The following is a 21,176-nucleotide window of genomic DNA, read 5'->3' on the forward strand; positions in this document are numbered from 1 at the left end:
GGAAGCTCAGATTTGCAATTTAATGCTTGAGCTTTCATGATGTTTACCTTTCTCTCTTTCGCTTCTTCTCATTATTTCCTGTCCTTAGCCATAAGATCATTGTCCTTCCTGGTCTCTCTGACCCACACATATATCTTCTGGATCAACTCACAGGACAGTCCCTGTTGCTCTCTTTGCATGCTCACCAAGCTGGTGTCACCCACATGCTGAAACCGCATTACTTCTTTTTACCTAGTTAACGTCTACTCAGCATTTGATTCCAGCTCAAGTGTCACATTCCTGAGGACACTTTATCTGACCTTCCTCACTAGGTCAAACCACCCTCTACCATTTGTGTTATTTTATTAATGTCTCCCTCTCTACTATGATGTGAATTCCAAAAGAACCAGGACTTCCCTGTGTTTGCTCACCATTGTATCCATGGTATGTCTCACAATATCTGATATAGCAGGTGTTCAGTAAATATTTATTGGATTAGATAAAGCATAAATGTTGAATGTACTGACTGCCATTATGCTTCGAGTCATTAATTATTCCAATAACCAAGCAAAGCAAATAAATTACATAATTATGTAAAAAATTACATAAGCTGAAAACCCTCCATAGTAGTAGAATATAGAGGTGGGCGTGTTGCCCCCTGACCATGAAGACCACATTTCCCAGCTTCTCTTTTAGTGTGGACAATGGGATGTGAGCCAGAGAGTCCTGTGGCCACTTCTAGGAGCCTATCTTACAGCTAAAGCTAATCCTAACAGAGTTTCCATATCAACGGGGAAAAAATATTCAAGGTCATGTCAGCCTCCTTCTAACTCAGATCTGCATCTTGCTTCCAACATCAGGGACAGTCCCAAATGTGTTATCACAAGACACATTCGGACTCTTTTTACCATAAGGTCTTCCCACGGCACCTCCTCCCTTAGTGCCTGGCTGCAGGTGATTACACCAGAAAAACAGATAATATCCACAACACATTCCAGATTTTCAGAAATGTGGAGGAACTCTCTCCCTCTCTGCTTCACTTTTTATAACAGTGCTTTCAAAATTAGGCTTTTCATAAATATCTGTGATTTCTTTAGGCTAAGGGCAACTTGTTCTATAATGATAATAGATTTGGGATTCAGATATCTAATATAAATGCAAACGCTTTTTGAGAATCTTATTGAAGGTTTCAAATAAATTTGAAAGTCAAAACCCAACTTAACATTCTTGATCAGTGTCAATGTTGTCTTCTGTGAGATCATCCATGTTTACTACAGGCAATAACGGGTTAATTCAGGCTCTGTGGGACCTGAAGCTTATACAACTTGGGGGACCCTCCTTAAGAAGAAAAATACAAAGCTATAATTACAAAATTAGGTGCAAGGCCTTGGAAGGATCTGTACAAGGGAGAGATTCTCAAGTTTAAGCTTCGTTAATCTCATAGAAAATCTGTCTCTGAGCAGAAAGGTCAGAATTACCTTTCTGCTCAGATGAATGGTACTGCCCCAAACGCTCAAGTGCTCAGAAACTATTATCAAACTACCTTCAGAATTCAGAAGCAACATTCAATATTTATTCGTATTATTCAAGTTTCAGAATTACCCAACACTGTATTGAACTGCTGAAGGTCTATCATTTGATAGAAAAATAATTAAACAATTGAGAAATAAACTAAAAAGGAGAATGAGTACATCTAATACTTATTTGACAATGTTAAATGTAAAAAACATAAGATATTATGAACACTACATAATTTTTCAAAATGTATTTCTTTTATTAATGATTTGATTTTTTTTTCTGTTCATGATATTCTTTTATTTACAGAAAACACATTCTTTTCTAAGCTGGGTTTCCCTTAGGACATAAGCTATGCTTTTTTGTTCATTTTGTTTCAGTATCATTTTGCATTTTTGAAGAATTATTGTTTCTTGTTAAGAGTTATTGTATTTTGGTATTCCCTTTAGTAGTCAGCCACCAATGGAGGATATAGGAGTACAGGATGTAAAGATTAAATGAGGCAGATGCATGCTGATGAATAGTTTCCACACTGGAATGATGCACATTACCATAAGGAAGGTTAGGAATGAATGCACTGTTTCCTTAATCAGCCCAAACTTAATTTTATCTCCACCCTGGTATAAATTTCCTTCTCTAATATGTGCATATGTTTTCTTTCCCTTACTAGGGCACTGTATCTTTAAGAAATGAGATCATTCTTTATATAGTCCTCTTTCTGCTACTATACATGCACAGTCATGTATAGGCACACACACATTACACTACCAGAAACAAGTAACAGGTTCGCAGTATTGATTCACTAACCTGGGCCATAATTTGCATTGAAAAAAATGCAGTTTAAGACCCAAAATATAGTGTCTGGTGCTAATACTATGGCAACAATAGAAATTCCTACAAATCCCATTGTTAAATAGGTAGGGGGTACAAAGTGTTTTATATACCTGTATTATAGATTTCCACTGTGATAAATTTGTATCTTTAAAAATAATCCTTAAAGAGACCTTCCCTTCTCACTGTCAGAAAAATATAATCACAGTCTACTGTCTGTGCAATTCCACTTTCCATCTCTGCTATGTGCATAAGACTTGGTAAGATACAGCCACTGTCAAGTTTCAGAACAGTTCCTTGTCTAATCTTTCTACTTCTCCAGATCTTTGATATAGAACCTGTTAGAATGTATTGCTTACTTTTCCAGTTCCTATGTTTATCTCACTTCCACTCTTACCATCTGTTCTACTGCATTTCCTTCAGAAAAGTGAAAAGTTTTCACAGTGCCCAGAGCTTTCCCTGCAAACAATGCCCTGTTCCCCTCTTCCTTCCTTCCTTTCTCTGCTTTTATTTAGTCTTATTTTGTGTTAAGGTCAAACTGTTTTAAAGAGTTCACGTTGCAAACATTTCTACAGGGCTGAAGTTCCTATCCAAATAGTTTTGATGGATTTGTAAACATTCCTGCCATTTATTGTTGGCTTCTGCCCAAGTACACACATTTTGGTGTGTCCTCCCTCTTTTGAATTACCTGAAAACAGCATCACAAGAAACAGGCAGTGAGAAACTGTAACTTATTGCATGCCTCTAAAACAGGGTAACATAAAAATTCTGTTAGTATTATGAGACTGTAAGATCTTTCAATACAGCTCCTTGCATTATAACAAAATGTCAACTTGTTTATATTGACAGAGAGTCTTTAAAGAGGTGCCAAAGGATAAAAATACTTTAAGCACACTCCTAATTCATTTTTTAACCTTTCTGATTATTTCTTGGTTTTGCATTTGCCCTTATTTTTGACTAACACGATATGTTTAATCAGTGTTTATCAAAGAATGCCATTTAAAAAATACTTAAAACAGTGAGTTTTACATTTCATATGTCCAGCCTTCTTCAAATATGTGTTCATCTCTTTCTAAGAGAATTATAAAACAGTAGACATCAGAAAACAACATTAATTTTCTACTTTTATTAAGTATTAATAATTCTAATTTTAATTCAGTATTAACCTTTAGTAGTTTTGTGACTTTGGCCAAGTTATTGAACCTCTGGAAGTCACAGGTGAAAACAGCGTCTACCCTGTGGGACAGTAAGTTGATTGGAGATGATACATGTACAGCAAGATGTCTGACTTTCAGGAGCAGTCAGCAAATGAAAGTTGTTATTACCATTATTATAATTATTGTAATTGGTACGTAGTTTCAATGTCAATCTCTGGAATCTCATTGAACTACAAAAAAAGAAGCTGAAACTGCAATCTGCATCCGTTATCAGTATTTACTTTATTGACGCAACACATTCAGTTATTTTTACTTGACCTTTTAAGAACAACAAAAAAGTGACTGAGTTTATTACTATAATTAAATTCATCATACCACAGCTTTCTACATTTCCCATTACACATTCTATGTTTAGGCCTACCAGAGATAAAGATTATCCCATCAGGTAATGGATGGGCAAATGCTTTAATACTGCTTGTTGCTTCTCAAATGATAACAAAAACATTGTGAGAAATTTTACATACTAATAAGAAAATGTACATTCATATGAGAAGATTAAGAGCTTTGAAAAATCTTATTTAATTTAACCTTAAAATATTCCAGCGCAGAACCAAGGAAATGTCTTTAAGTCATTTATGAAGTCTAAGGTTAAAAAATTGAGGAGACATGACTACTTCCAAGAGATCAATTTCTCTAAAATAACATTTTATCCTAAATCATAATGTGACCAACAGTCAGATTCAGGCTTGTCAACTACATTAATTCCATAGGATTAAAATAAATTAGCTACCAAGGCATCCTTAATGCTATTCATACTTTTAATTTTCTTTGAAGTAGAAATATAAATTAAGAGTTAGAAGGTATAAATGATTGACAAACTAAATGTAGATCTGCATGAATTTAATTCAAATAAAAATTTGAGCAAAATAAAATTGAAATAAACATACTTTTAATTTAAATTAGCTATTTACATAATTAGAACTTGGTAAGAACTACTTCCTTCCAGAACTCTTCATCCCACCCGAAACATCACTGAAAAAGTGTAGAAATTAAAAAAGGCTTAAAAATAAGCAGTTCTCTTTTATAATACCAAACTAAAATTAATGATCAATTAGTTAATTCACGATCTATACTTAAAGTGAAAAAGTCAATCAGTAATGCAGATGTCTACTACTATACAAATGCTTAGCTTTATATATATGTATATATTTATGTATATATCTATATAAAGCACCAGGAGATTGAATAAATTCTTACTCTTCACCTGACTTTAAACATCCTAGTGAATACAACAAATCTATACTAAACATTACAGGTCAAAAAATGCTCTCGCACTTGCAAAAACCTTAAACATAAAACCAAAAGGCAATTTATCTAAATGGTAAAATATAGTTTTTCATTCAGTTTTACATATTGTTTTCAATTTTTATTATTTACAACAATAATGCTGATATAAAATAAACTTATAACTAAATCTTAGCAAATATCTCCTGCCACCTTCTATATTTAGGTAGAAATGGAATTAAATGCCCTATTACAATATGAGATTATTTTAGAAATTGTAAGATAATTAGGTAATTACATATTTTATCAAGCTTTGATATGTCTCAAAAAATATCTTCAGCAGATTGCACACTTGAGATCTGTTGATGGTCAGCTCACAGAACAACGAATTTAGTTTGTCATGCAAAAATGTAGTATATATTATCATGCATGACTCATATAAATGACAGCATCATGAGTCACTTCAAACACTGTATAAAATTAATCATTTTAATTTTGTTGAGATTGCTATGATGATATATCTGGTATCAGAGATGAGGTTAGTAGACAAAGCTTTATGTGACCCTTACATATAGAACACTGAGCCATGGCCAAAACTTGTATACCCTCTGATTTCATCAAAACCAAAGAAATGCTAACTCTCTTATAAGGACACATTTCCTTCAAATGTTCTCTAATTTTTCCAACAATCGTGGTTTTAAAATCAATCTGATTCCAAACAGAAACTATGTTTTGGAGATTTTAAGATGGCTACAAAAAAAGTGATACCACAATGTCATAAGGTATATGTTTTTTCAGTCTCATGAGATTAAAAATACAAGCAGACCACTATTTAACCTCTATCTCCTAAAAAGAATTACTTTCGGTTTTGCATTATTAGATGACTTATGTAAACCAAAAAAAACTTAATGATTTTAAAATAAATTTCACAAACAGAAGTATTGGATCCAGGAAGAGTGTCTGCCAAGGAACAATAATGTCATGTGGAGGGAGGGGGAGGTGGTGGAGAAGGGAAGGGAAGTCCCTGCCAAGCAAAGCTGGGGGCTGTTCAATCAGCCCTATCAGTGCTTCATCAGTGTCTCCACTCCAGCCAAATCCAGAGAAAACAAGGAGTCAAAGATTCAGGTCAATAAGCTTATAGGCGATTTGCACAAACAGCTCCTCCAGCAAGGTAAAAAACAAAGTCATATTGGCTTTTCTTTTTTATTCCTTCTCTTTGAACTCCCTGGTCCAAACACACCCTGGAAATGTCAATGTTATATGCAAGAATTTAAAGAGCGAAGCTTCTTAATCCCATTTAAAAAAAAGGAAAAAAAGTTGCCTGTAAAGATCCCCTTCCTTATTGAACTCACAGTGATTATGGTAGAGCTGCCTTGTGTGGATTCGGATTCCAGTTACCGGGACATCAGAGAAGGCAAAACCATGTCATTAAAGGCATAACCAAGGAGGAAAGAAAACACATTGATCGAAAGGAGTTTATAAAATATAGCTAAATAGACTCTCTTAATTAAAAAATAAAATAGAAAGAAAAGAAGATAGGACCCAAAATAGTGTGATGTTTGACACTTTTTTTTTTTGTTGTTGTTGTTTGAGACAGAGTCTCACTCTGTTGCCCAGGCTAGAGTGAGTGCGTGGCGTCAGCCTAGCTCACAGCAACCTCAAGCGATCCTACTGCCTCAGCCTCCTGAGTAGCTGGGACTACAGGCATGCACCACCATGCCCGGCTAATTTTTCTATATATATATTTTAGTTGGCCAGATAATTTCTTTCTATTTTTAGTAGAGACGGGGTCTCGCTCTTGCTCAGGCTGGTCTCGAACTCCTGACCTCGAGCGATCCACCCGCCTCGGCCTCCCAGAGTGCTAGGATTACAGGCGTGAGCCACCGCGCCTGGCCTGATGTTTGACACTTGATCAAATGAAAAACAGTACTCTCACAACCAAATCTGTATAAAGATACATTTTAAAAAATTCTTTTTCTCAGTATTAAGGATCTGGATAATATTTTTGTTGCTTTAGCTTAACATTTGCAGGGGCAGGGTGGGAGGGATTAACGTCAATAATCTAGGTTTAGGTTTGTTACATACAGTCTAAGGAGAAATATGGCTTTTCTTCCATTATTTCTTAATTTTCAAACAGAGCTACAAAACTACACAAACAAACAGAAAGAAAGGAAGATTTTTTTGCGGGGAGCATTTCAATAAGTCTGGCAGCCTATTGGCAGAAATATTAATAGCTAAATACAATGATGGAATAGGTTCTACTTTTCGTGCCTCCTACCCTTTATCTTTCTGACCCAAGGATATGGAAAGATATAGAAAACACACCCAAATTTGCTATTGTGGAAAGGAGCAAAGTGACTCATCTCATCCTTAAACACCCCCGAACTGCTGTTCTGGAAACTACATTAATGAGCTACGGATGGAGTCCATCAAGCCCTTTGGCTAAAGGAACAATTCTGATTGGGGTTATCTGTATCTCCTGACAGCATCTCCAATTTACCTGTTTCAGTTTCCTGTTTAACCTTTACTTTGGGCAGGACTTTCTTCCCCAGGCATATACCAACTATGTGGTGACCACGCCTCTTGTCCCAGTCATAGCTCAGCTCTGCTCTGTGGCTCAAGAGACCACCGCTGCTCTTCACAATTCTGTTCCCCAAGGCTTCCAAAGTGGTGGGAATCTAACAGATTCCTGGAGCCACAGGTTCCACAGGTATGACTGCACCTCTCCTGCTCCCCAGCTCTCTGCTGTCCTCTTCTGGCTTCCTGCAACACCAGCCTCATGGGTACTGCAGACACGACTCATTAGTCAGTGAGGCCTGGAAGCTCACTCCTCTCCCTCAGGTCTCCCCTCAAAGTTCTTCCCCATCACTCTCTATGAAATAGCATGTGCATGCGTGCACACACACACAGTGTCTCGCTCTCACTCTTGCCACTTTGATTTTTCTTCCTGGTGCTCAACGTCACTCCAACATATTATAAAATGTGATTTGATTGCTTACTGTCTGTCTCTCTCCTCCTGAAAGTGGGGATTGACTTTTGTTTACTGCTATATCCCCAGCACCAAGAAGAAGGTCTGACATAAAACAGATGCTTAGTATATGGGTTGAGTGTGTTGAATTTGATCTAGTGAACAGAAGTGGAAGCTTCTGCCAACCCAATTAAGTATCTGATTAAGTTTGCTCTTGGTTTGGTATTAATTACTTCTGGGACTAATACTGATTCCAAATCTCAGTAGCCCAGGTTTTATTCTATTTTCCTTAATATGCTTTACATTTTTCTGTTTTAAAGGGTCTTTAAAATAACCTTTACTTTCTGCATACTACTTATGCGGACTCTTTTTGAATGTGGTGAGAATGTCCATTGTTAACACCTATCTTGTTTTACTTTCCATCATGTCTCCTCTTTTTAACACAAATCTTCCCAAATTGAAGAGCTCTAATTTTAGTTCATCTCTCTTAGGTGTGAACTGTAGCCAGTGATTTCTCTTGACCATGCTCCATTTCTAGATACTAGGACATAAGGATTTTTGTCTTCCAAAAACAACTTTGATGCATCATCTTCCCTTTCAGCCTTTGTTTGGGGATCATGACATCAGAGAACAATTTATAAGGACCCTCAGAAACTTTTCTAGATGATCATTACAGATAATTCAAAGTTCCCTGACATGTAGTGTCTTTGGAGTTGTTTTTTAAATAGTATTACATTCAAACAGCCTACAGTGACATTTATCTGATATTTTTCTTCCTGTTTACATATCCTGTGACATTCCCTTGGAATGTATCCCAAAACATGTTTATTTCACTTTATAATTATTAAAGTGAAATAATAATTATAAACCAGTTTTAGGACTGCTCCATGCCAACCTCACTGGGAAACTTACTGTCTCAGTTTATCCAAGAATTACTAATCTATGAAAGAGTTCCCACCTGCCAGCAGGGACATAAAACTAAAAACTCCCAAGCTGCTTTCCAGGCCACCTATATTTCAATGTATATTGGTTTGCTCAGTTCTACACATGCATTGATATACTTCCATGTCTAGTGCATAAACCAGAAGAAAGGCAGAAAAAATAACTGAAGCAAAAAATTCAGAACCACAGGAAATATGAAGCACTTATGGACCCAACCTTGATGTCTTCGTCATCTGTAAATTCAAGGAAATAATTCTTGCTTGTTTCCTTCCTCTCAGAGATACTGTAAGGCAAGATGCCAAGCAGTCTAAACTCACGAACAGAAGAAGATGTAAACTTCAAGTATTGCTTAATATTTTTCTAAAATGTTTAAAATCTAAAAGTATCAAAGCAAGTTTGAAGTAGCATCTTTTTTATAAACATAGTTCATTTCATTCCAAAGATGAAAAATAGGAACATGAAATATGCAACCAATCCAAAGTAAAAAGTGACAGAGGAAACTTCAAAAGAATTGTCAGGTTCAGATTTTAGAACTGCAACTATAACAAGGGTATCTCTGAGACAGATTCATATAATTAAGAATTGTATACATTAAAGCTAACAAAATTCTGACCAACATTTTTGGACATTTCTGTGGAATTTACATTCTAAAAATGATTTGGGTCATATTTAATCACATGGTTTACAATAACTAGCAACCTTACTAATATGAATACATGCTTTGAGACTTGTAGAAAAACTTGCCCTTTAACAAGAATATAGATAATATCTGTGTGGAACTGAGGAAAATGTTACAATAATAACAGTCATTGAAGAGCACTAATTTTAGTTCATCTCTGAAACACTGAAAATACCCTTTATAATGTAGAAGCTCAATTTCAAAAGGAAGTAAGAACTTTACCTATGATAAGCTATGTCTCCATAGATGTACAAAGAATAGAGAGTTTTTTCTTTTTCATTTACAAAAATTACAATAGCATATGACTGCTTTCATATGAAATGCCGTTGCCAAAATATGAAGGAAGATACATAATAAATGTATGTGTAGCCTTCTTACTGTCCCCTGATAATGTGCCAAAATATCTTCAGAGAATTTAGACCTTTTAGCCATGTTTCTGCAATCTGAAGTATTAAACTATCTTTTGTTTAATGAGAAAAAAATAGTTCATATTCAAAATTTTTATGCTTGGGACCCACTAAAGTCCCACTAATTGCTAGATTTTGGTCATGGCTAGACCTTCAGCAAAGGAACTTTCCAAATAATCCAATCTATTTTCCTGTATATGTCAACAATTTTTGAGTTACAAATGATTTATAACATGTGCAATAGCATGTTTCATCAGTGAACCTAAGGCAAAAATATTTCTCTTCAGAGGAATATTCCTTACATGCTTTTTCAATAATGACATTGGCATCATTAACCATTTAAATGCTTCTACTGCTTTGATAGCTAATCTCTCCTCTTCCCCATAACTGGAAATAAAACATAACTGTGTGTCACTGAGCCAAATATGTGAATTCCTACAGGAAGATTAGTTTCTAATTTTCCAGAGAGAAAATTTTCTCTTTCCATTGTAGCTAATCAACTTAAGTGAAAAATGGATAGCATCCCCTGTATGACCTCAAAGGGATGAAACATCCATCAAAGAGTTGTCTTTGCTTCCTAACAGCTCCAACTGACTTCAGTGGGAATTCCCTGGTCTCACATTCTATGAGACTAAAATAATGAAATTCTTTTCCAATGAAACAAAGTCACAGTAATTTCAACTAGTAATATTCCTATTTATCTTGAAAAATACAATGTGAAAATAAGATTTCCACTCCTTATGACTTTGTAGTTTCAAACTAAACATCAGAGAATTAGTTTTATAATACATGTAATATATATTACATATTTAGTATAGTCTCCATATCACATATTAAATATTATTTTGTATACATTTGACATTTTTTAAAATTTCCAACTGTTCATCAAATAATAATATCTACTGAGTAATGTTACTAATGATTGTAATTCAACATTTTTTCTTAGTTTCTAAAGACTAAGGACTCTGGTTAGTGTAAACGGAGGTTACTGTCTTAACACCATAGTTATGTCATCATGTAAACATTTGCCATAAGTCTATTTTCTTCCAGGAGATGAACTTAAAACTCGGAGTTCTATACTCATTCATTAAACATAGCCCTTAACCAGTGATCTTCTCAAAATTTAAATATTTGTAATATTAGTAATACCTATCATTACTGCCTTCCTAGATTAATTAAATTGACAAAAATGTCTAAAATCCATACATTAGCTCTTTTAACCACAAGAACAAAAAGAATAAATGGTATCTTCCAACTCTCAGTTCCTTCTCTTTATTGCAATACTGCAGCATGCAGTAGGTACTCTACAATGCACAAAAGGATGTATTTCCTGATAAGGAAAGGAAATAAGATATCTTCAAACATAAATTTAAAACTTCTACATCTCCAGCCAGCTCTTATATTTATTGCCATAGCTACATCAAGAAATGATTCCAACATCCAGAACAACTAAGGAAAATATTAATTTGGCCTGAAATGAGTCAACATTAGGAAAGAAGGCCTATTCTGTCTGTACTTTTCTGATTTTCAGCCAAGTCTCTGATATAGGAGACAAGGACCATGATATAAGGCCATCTTGAGATATACAGGAGTTCATGGTAAAGCAGGTTTCCTGAACATCAGTGTGTCTACATACTAGACCTGCCATTCTGTTTCCACAGTTTTAAGGCCTTGGGTTCTACTGACCACAGGATGGGAACTGGCTGACATCTTTTGTTTCTAACACACCATTAACAGGAGAAAGTAATACTGGAATTTTTAATATGTATCAAATATATATGTGGCCCCCAAGTATGTGTATTGGTAGTTTTTTGATAAGCTATATCAACAGTCTTGATTTGAAACTGTGAAATCTGATCAACAAATTCAAACACACACAAAAAAGTCAGTTCATTTATCTGCCAAAAAAACCCCCCACAAGTCTGAATAAAAATGGTGCATACACAAATACAGGCAGACATACTAAGACAGACACACACACTCACAGGCTTACACTTCCAATCATGCCCTCTGCAAAAGCAGCTGTTCTAAACCAAGGAAGTGACCCAAACACTTGTAAAACTGTGCATTAGTGCAAGAGGAGACAGAAAACCCACAGAAAAATCAAATAAAAATAAATAAATGAAAGAGAATCATGAGAAACTTTAAACTGATTTGTGAAAAATGTAAACAAATGTGTATATGTTTCCAGTGAGGACACAGTCACTGGCGAGGCCACCTGGTTCCAAGTCCTGGTTGGAAATAAGCTGAGCTATATCTCAGGTGCCTTTTGAGTTACAATGTTAATGTGTCAAAGAGGATCTAGAATAGAGAAAGAGGGTGCATTTTCTTATTCGACAGTATCCAAAAAGCTCCATCCTCAGTGTTGAAAGTCAACATCAAACCCCTAAAGCATTCAATTTTTAAAAGGAGTGAGCTAGAACCTTAGGTAGGGCCTCTCTCTGCCCTATTCAGTGTTTATACTCAATGCCTAATTTAATGCCTTGCCAACAACTGACATTCAATAAATAATTGTTGAAAGAATAAATGAATAAATGATTAACATTAAATGTATTATAGTTAATTGGTCAATAACATGAAAATGCACATAGTTAACTAGCCAATCAACACAAAAATATTTGTTTCAATATAAAAAAATGACTTGTTACAGTAGTGGAATTACTTTTGTCCCTCAAAATAACATTCTAGGTTTAAAAAATTTTGCACATATTTTCAGACTGTTGAATTATGTGTCAGCACTCTGAGCACTTTGATTCCATCCTATTGTACATTTTTTAAAATGTTACAAAATCATCTAAGTGGACTCACATATTACATCCGACCATCAACAATTACCTTTGTTACAAAAGTATTCCACTTCTTCACAGCTCAGATTTTCAGGCCCAAACTCTGTGGAAAAGCTTTCCTCCAATGGAAAGTCTCCTTTTGAAATGATGTCTGTTTCCTCTGATGGACATTCTTCTTCCTCATCTTCAATGGCATCTTCAAGCGGCCCTTGAAAAAGAAACAGGGACACTGTACCGAAAACATCCAAGGAAGTGAGTGAAATAAAATCCTTAAATAGAGTCCTTTTGATTACGGTGGTGAGGAAAAGGTACTCCAAGTAGTACCACGAGGGGGACTCGCACAAGGTAATGCCACCTCCATATTCACAAGAAGCATTGACCTATGATGAGAAGTTCAAGGAAACCATTGTCTGAAGTTATGACATATAAAGCAACCTGCATCTCCAATTCTTCCCCCACCCCCAACCCCAAGCCCCAAACTTATTTTTTTTATTCTCTCCTGAAGAGCAAAACTGTGCACTTTATGTTCATTTGTTAGAATTAACTGCCTGGTAAAGAGTACAAGTCTCTTTTACACTGTTGTACAATTTTACCTGAGATTTTAATAAAGATTTAAAGTAATTGAATGCATTTTAATTGAACTGAGATTTTAATAAAGTCCATACTTTCAAAAATCCATCTTAAGAGTGGATTCTGAGAAAAGATTTCATTATATGTGTTTGAGGCTTGAAGAAAAATTACATATTTCTCTTCCCGATGAAAGCATAACCCTATTCATAATTAATTGAATTTTTTCTGAAATGAAAAGTGGTTTTCTAATGAAAAAATGTAATTTGTATTTATGTGATACTTTTTCAGTAATAAAAATACAACTCCCTTAGAGAGAATGCGAGTGAGGTGCACTACATTAATGGACCTATTTTATTGAAAGGAAAGGGAGGGCTGTAGTTGTTCAGACCGATCTGAAGTGGACTACGTGGGAATACATACCACTGGGCTGATTGTGCATTTCTGACTGACGCTAAAGAATCAAAGTATCCAACTCATTTTACTAAGTAGAAGCCTGCACTTGCTCCTAAAGAAGTAATGTGGCATTTTATCCAAAGAACACAATTATGGTAATTTGTACTAATTGTCACTCATGGCAGCCGTCTCATCAGACAGGCTCACTACTTAAAGGCTTAGGCAGCTTCTCTCTCTCTTAGTTTTTAGAAATGTGCTATAAAATTTTCAGGGCCTAAGGATAAATCTTGCAAATAATTTTATACAGTGCATTTATTACAATTTTGTGAATAAATAGGGGTAAGTACATATTGCATAGTGGAGTATGTGTTTCCCCGAAAAGCAAGTTTTCAAAGGACTGAATTCATATGACACATTTGCGTGGATAGAATGAGTTGCATGGGGTTAAATTAAGAGACATCCAATCAAACAGTTCCTTACAGAGTCTCTTTGTCCTTTTTAAAATTTGTTTTTCCTTTTCTTCTTCAAAAGAACAAATGTTAAGAAGGATGACCTAATTCCAAACACTCTGGTCATACTGTGTTTTATTACACAGTTCTTATACTCAAGGTAGAGGGTTAAAAAAAGCCCTGGATTCTGTTTATGTGTACAAACCACATTCAAAAGTCATGGGTTTTATATTAGGGTTTATCTCTTATTAACTATTTTCAGTTTAAAATTTATAATATTTCATCTTTTAGAACAATGATGTCAAATAGCAAAACATGCAAAGAATATATAAAATAGTAACAATGTAAATTATTGTAATTCTTAACTCATTTATCTGATAATTTCAAGAGATAAATTTGTTAGTGCTAAGTCTAATGAGAATGATAATAGAATATTTAATACTTTCCTTATTTATATTATTTCAAAAACCTTAATTATAATAACAAGTTTGATCAAAAGAAGACATGTGAGGCTATTTCATTTGTGTTTCATGTAGGAGTTTCAAAGTACATTCTTACATGATCTTTAAAATAACCCAGTAATGTAGGTATGGGAATTATTATTTTTTTTATTTTGTGAATCTGAAAAGTAAAGTTTAGGAGGTTAGTTAACTAGAATAAGGTTACAAGCTAACACTTAAAAAAGTTGCTGTGAAAACTCAAGATTTTTTAATATCTTTTATTAATATAACATACTCCTATGCAACCAATTTTTGGTAGTTATAAATGCATTCCTTCAGAAATAAAGCTATAAAACATAGGTAACTCAGAAAATGGTTAACTCATGTTAATGATTATTTATTTATAGATGCTTAGAGATCTGGTCTTTAAACATTGACAGCTTTTTTGCTGCTCTTCTCAGATTAAAGTCAACCAACATATTAGGCCCCTTCCCCCAAAAAACAGGAAGATTTTTTTGTAGACTTAAAAAAAAAATAAAATAATTAATTTTCAATATTTATTATTTACATAATTTATATCTATACCAAATCAAGCTGTAAAGTGTTTAATATCAGTTATAACAGAAATGACAATATATATTCCTTTTGAAATATAAACCTTTTAATAACATACACTCTGAGTTTTGCTAAAAAAAAAACAAAGCTCCAATTATAAATAAACATTTTATATAGGTCATATATATAATATGAAAATTATAAAAAATGAAGTTCTTTTTTATCAGGATACTCTTCAATTATAAAAGCCTATATATAATAAAGAGAATGTATGCATATTATAAATATAAAATTCACAGCAATATTATACAAATACTTTCCTTTTAAACAATGAAACTCAAGCATATATATACTAACATTTTTAGAAGAGGATTTATTAAGGATAAGATGTAATTGAATAATTATTTAAAATACTCAATGACTTAAATTGGCTCCACTAGTATGATATCAAATTCAAATTAATAGTTGCATTAGAAATTACATAGAAAAGCTCATGTGAAAATTTGAAAGAAGAAGCTACAAAGCATTGCTCTATGCTTAAATCAAACCATGTTATGGCGATTTTATATGCATGCATACATATATATGTGTACACATACATACATAGATACATATGTGTGTGCTGTATATAAATGTAGTCCTTTATTAATCAAAGTTTATAATAAGATCTTAATTGACAGTATAATATTGTATATTCTAGGAGTTATCTTATTTTTTGTGTTGCTTATCAGTTTGCAATTCCAAGCATGTGATTGAGAAGTACCTATTAAAAAAAAAACCTACAAAAATTCAAATGAAAGGTAAAAAAAAATTCTCATTTGTTCAAAATACACAAGTTCTCATTGCCAATATTTAGAATAGGCCATAAGAAGGTGATTTAATGATCAACCTGTATTTCTCCCAAAGCAAGTGTCAGATTTACCTAATTTACTGTACTTTAAAATGTGAAATTACTAACCATTTCTTTAGCCATGCCATCAAATCAGGCTCTAAGAAAAAGGTTTCTCTTAAAACACATAGTATTTATGGTTTCAGATCAGATCTCACTCTACTCTCTATATTGCATGTTTCTTTAACAGGAAAACCTTACAGATAATAGGTGGCCATAAACTAACATTTTAAAAGGGTAAGAGACACTTGAAGCACAAGTACAATTAATAGCACCAATGAAGGAGGGAATGAAGGAACCTCCTGTGTATGGATTAGTGGGCACAGAAGTCCACTTCAGAAAAATCACCACACATAATTTGACACAAATAATAATATCTACTCAGAAAAGGCTCACGACTGAGCTCCATGTGCCCTCATGGAGAAAATTACTTCTGATTGAGGCCACTTGGCAGGCAAGTGTGAGGAAATCTGAATTTCAGCTCTTCAATTGCTTCTGATTTACAGATATTCAAACACACTCAGCAGAATTAATGGTCTCAATGTTTATAAGTATAAATATTTTCCTCATTTAAAAATGCTAATAATTAATTGTACATCCTAAAGCTATGAATACATTGATGCTATATGTCAGGCCCATAATGTTGTTAATTGCCTCTCATAATAAATGAGTAGGCATCCTTTCATATTTTATAACAGATAAAAAATGGAGATGGCTGGGAAATGCTGGTGGGTGCAAAGTAGTACTTCCCTTTTCAGAGAAGAGAGACAGTCATGTACTCAGGACCCATTCGAAATGGCCATAGCTATCTTTGTCCTCTGGAGAAAAAGATAAAGATACATAAGAAGGGTTGTGCAGATTCACCACACCTGACGACAAGGCTGGACAGCCCAATGTAAGGGGAAGCTTTGCCTTTAGCCAGCACCAACAGCTGCAAGCTGGGCCTAAGGTGAGTGTTTTGGAGGATTTTTCATTTGGTGGTTATTTCAACGAACTCAAATTGGTAAAGGACAAATGGGATGTTCAAGGTTAAGCAGTCATACCCTGTACACTAGTAACGTAATCATTGAGTGAAATGAAAATAAAGATGTGGATTTGCATGTGTTAGAAGCAGTTAGGGGAGCACTTACTCCCCCAAATAAATGAATTTATGAGAAAATTGTTCCTACAATTTCAGAGGGTTAAAGAAATTCCTGAAATGCATCTATAGCCACTGGAGTAAGAGCTAGAAGGTGACAAAGAAAATTTGAGGGAAAAATACAAAAGATATTTAAAGAAAGAAGATGAAAATAAGCAGTACAATGAGGAAATGCAAGAAATGATAAAGACCAACATAGTAAACATTAGATCAAACACGTGTCTTTCAGTATACGTTGTCTTGATAATAACATTCTACGTTAGCAGCCTACTATAAACAGAACAACCCTCAACTAAATGTCAGATTGTCTTTGTTCAGGTAAATTCAAAGCACTTCAGAGTAAGAGGCATTCAAGAAAGAAATTAAATTCTATAAAAATTAATATACATTGTTATGTATGAACAGGGGAAGGAATTACACCAAATACTATGGTTCTGATGCAATATTCCCCCCAAAGGGGTCCTTTCTCTTAAACATTTATTGGCTTTAATTTATTATACATTAATTTAGTTTGGTCTTGCATTCCTTTTGATTAAAACGAGACACTCTGTCATAATGGAACTACAGAGAGCATTCAATCTCCCCTCCATGCATTAATATTCTAAGCATTCTAGAAGCTGCACAAGACTAGCCACCTAGCAAAATGAGATTGTTTCAGAATACTGGGCAGCCTTGATTGCAACTGACAGGTGGGAAGAAAGGCACATTAAAATATTATCATTCCCAATAATTACAATAATCCATCACAGTGTGCTCAGAAATTATGCTAGGTGAGTTTCCCCTGAAAATACAAATATTTCCAAACCTTTTTATTTTGATGCTTTTCAATGTATGCCATTTTGGATCATTTTTATATAAGATAGCATTATAATAATGAAAATTAAAATTTCCATCACAAACTTTATATAATTTTGCTTGTGCACAGAACAAATAATCCAAAACAATGGTATAAATTTTTGAAAATCATAATGAATTAATGAAAATGGTGATGCTCTCTCCAAGTTGCCGGCTCCTATTTTGTGCTCTTTTAAAGTCCTTTGCAAAAGATCTATTGAGACAAAGGAATGAGAAGACAAATAAAGCCCCCTAATGTGTATAACACAATGGAAACCTCCAAATCTCACAATCTAAGAAATAATATATACTATGCTGGAATTATAACATTATAATTGAGCCACAATTGTCAGGTGATGCTACCTTTCAAAATGCAAATATAAAAATGTAAATTAATAATAAACAAATTCTGGTTCACGTTTAATATGTAAATATACAAATCCATCAAAACTCTATATAGGCATATGCTATTTTAGTTGATAGGTAAAAGGGGTTAAACTAGAACTTTTCATTCTAAACGTGTGTTGCAATTTCTATAGGTGATGAAAATAAAGCAGTGGACTGATACTTAAACTGGATGTCTCGTTGCCTAACATTCTGCATTCTTGCCTCGTGTTTCTGTTAGTTTCAGGATAACATTTATGAAATACAAAATATAAAGCCCTTCTAATAGGAAAAAAAATTAGTATCATATGTTCTCTACATATATGCCCTGTTTGTTCAATTTGAAATAGGAAACACAATAATACAACATTAAATTAAAAAGCTGGATCCCACAAGAATGTCCCCCTCGCCTGCTCATTATGGAGTAAGAACATTTCTAGCTTTAAAGCACTAACATGTTTTACTAATTTTGTCTGGGGCATATTTTGTGGCTTTCAGTAGTTTCTCTCTTAGAGTTTTCAGCTTCTACACGCAGACTTTCTCATGAACCATTACCCTGTAGGCACACCTCAAAATGCATCTCACTCGGTTCCTATTACATTTGTCTCATGCATATCCCACAGAGCCATTTAATGAGAAGGGGCAGAGAAGAGGGATGCTCTTTGGACAGTGCAAATCCATACTAACTCATGTAATTGAGCTTAACAGCAAGAATAAAATCTTATTTCTGTATTTTAAAAAAATAGTATTTTAAACGAGCAAGTTCTTCCTGCAGTCACTCACTTTTAACAATAGTTTCATCAGGGGATCTACTAGGAAGGAAACATTTTTATTAATTTTTCTCTTATCTGCCAGAAGAATGTTGATTTTTTTTCATTTACATTTGTTGCCTGCAGGTAGCAGACCAGAGAATCATATAGTAGAAATTCTTCTTTTTGATTAATTTCTTTCCATGTGTTATGTTATTTCTTATATATAATTGATTTTGGGCTTTGGCTCATAGCTGTACATCTTTTTTATATCTGTACCAACTGCTGTCCTTCAATCAAGAAAGTTGAAGGAAATTACCTGAATTTCGTTAACTTTATTAAAAACGTGATCTGTGAATATTTAAATTGAGTTTTGAAATGTTAATGCAAAAAAGAAGATATTAGAGAATTTTTAATGGAGGGTTCAATTTGACCACATACCATTGTAAAATGAAGGAGAAGGGGTCAGGTCTTATTCAAATTGTTTCTTTAGGGGGGAAAAATATATTCTTTAATCTTATAAAAATGGAGTAATATTCTTTGCTACAAAGTCTTTGGCGATTTTTAAAAATGGCAGTATTAACAATTTTTGTATATAAACATGAACACTATTTAAATTATTTAAATGTTTTTTCCCCTGAAATGTCTTGCTTTTGGAACCTTCAAATTAACTGAATGATGCTAACAGGAAAACAACAATTTTGCTTAGAACCTAAGCAAACCTTAAAAGCAGCAACTAATCTTACATAGTAGATTAAACTCTGATATCACAGAAAAAATAAAGTCAGGGAAAGAAATGCAGACAAATTTGAACTAGAATCTCTAATGACTAATTTACTCTCAGGAAGTAACTCAGGCATTGAGAAAATTCAGTTCATTAGTGAATGCCTTGTGCATTGACCCAGGAACTTAGTGACAGAGATGGCATTGAAATTCAAATATTTTGTAATCAGGTCTCAGTCCAGAGCCCCATAAAGCTATCTGAGTTTATTGAAGATGGTAACCCTATCATGAAAAAATATGAAAGTATGTTCATTACCAAAAAGATACATTTATATGATTGTGATATATTTCAATAATAAAAAAAGCCCCTAACTAGAAATCTATACAAAAGATGAAAGACATTGTATATGTATATTGTACATATACATTGACATTGTATATTGTATATTGCTCTCTTTATAAAATTTTCATGTATCTATTTATTCATTCATTCATTCTTTGTTCACTTCAGAATTATTTATTGAGGGTGCTAAAAGTGGCAGGCACTATGTTAGGCACCGAGATAAGAGCAGTGTCAAAAATGAGATAGCCTCAGCCCAAAAGGAATGGATAATTCAGCTAAGAAGACGAACTTTATGTGCACAATGTATGCGATTGATTAAAAAAAGAAGCAAACAAACAAAAACCCTGTTTTAACAAGGAGCAAGGACAGAAAAGTCTCCCCATATGCATTTTTCTTATTTTCTCTGTTATTATTCTAGCTTACCCACATTTGCAACTGGAAGCAGCAACTATGATACCTTGTATTTAACCATGGCACTTAACACTTACTCAAATAAGAATTTTTCAGTTTAATTTAATTGTAATAAAGTTGGAGATCAAATCAAGGCGAGACAATACAGGCCAATTTTGTCTTTAATTCTAGACACGTAGTTTTAAATTATTATTATTATTAATAATGTTGGAGGGAGTTTATTCCACTTGACAGTGTGAAAATCCAGAGTCCTTTCCTGGCTATTCAAAGCACTCTCAACCTGCTAGAAGAATGCTTGAAGATATTGGATCAGACAAGCAAGAATTTTTTTCCCCAAAATGAGCACTGCTATCAAAGCAAAAACATTAGTAATACGAATGCAGGACATTAGATTTTTAAAAGCACTTATGAGTAAGAACGGAAAGGATTTTAACCTAGCCATAGAACCCTTTATAAATAAAATATGGCTGATAAATATTTATTAAATGAATTAATCAAAATTTATAACTTTATAGATTTCTACAGGAAAATGTATATATTTTCTTTAAAAATTTCAAATCTCCACCAAAATATAGCTATTATTCTATATAAAAAATTAAATTCTCAAAACTACTAAACATGTTTATATCAAAAAACTAGTTGACAATACCCTATATGGTTATATAACAAAGTTAAATTTGTGCAAGCAAAAGAGAAGTGATGTGTAAAGTTATTTTAAAACAGATATAAAAGAATAGAAAAAAATGAGGC

At 33.7% G+C, this 21,176-nt stretch overlaps 1 protein-coding gene across 3 annotated transcripts in view; it reads right to left on the reverse strand.

Annotated features, from left to right (window-relative positions):
- ZFPM2 (zinc finger protein, FOG family member 2) overlaps nucleotides 1–21,176 on the reverse strand; it is a 458,837-nt gene that overhangs the window by 345,002 nt on the left and 92,659 nt on the right. For 2 of the 3 annotated variants that reach the window (XM_069466103.1, XM_069466105.1), the window contains exon 2: nucleotides 12,598–12,756. The exons of the other annotated variant lie outside the window; for it this stretch is intronic. In XM_069466103.1, the coding sequence (XP_069322204.1) occupies nucleotides 12,598–12,756 (159 nt within the window). The remainder of the gene's footprint in view (nucleotides 1–12,597; nucleotides 12,757–21,176) is intronic. 3 annotated transcript variants of the gene reach the window in all.

The sequence above is a fragment of the Eulemur rufifrons genome, chromosome 3, assembly GCF_041146395.1.
Source record: "Eulemur rufifrons isolate Redbay chromosome 3, OSU_ERuf_1, whole genome shotgun sequence".
In the NCBI taxonomy this organism is placed as follows: domain Eukaryota; kingdom Metazoa; phylum Chordata; class Mammalia; order Primates; family Lemuridae; genus Eulemur; species Eulemur rufifrons.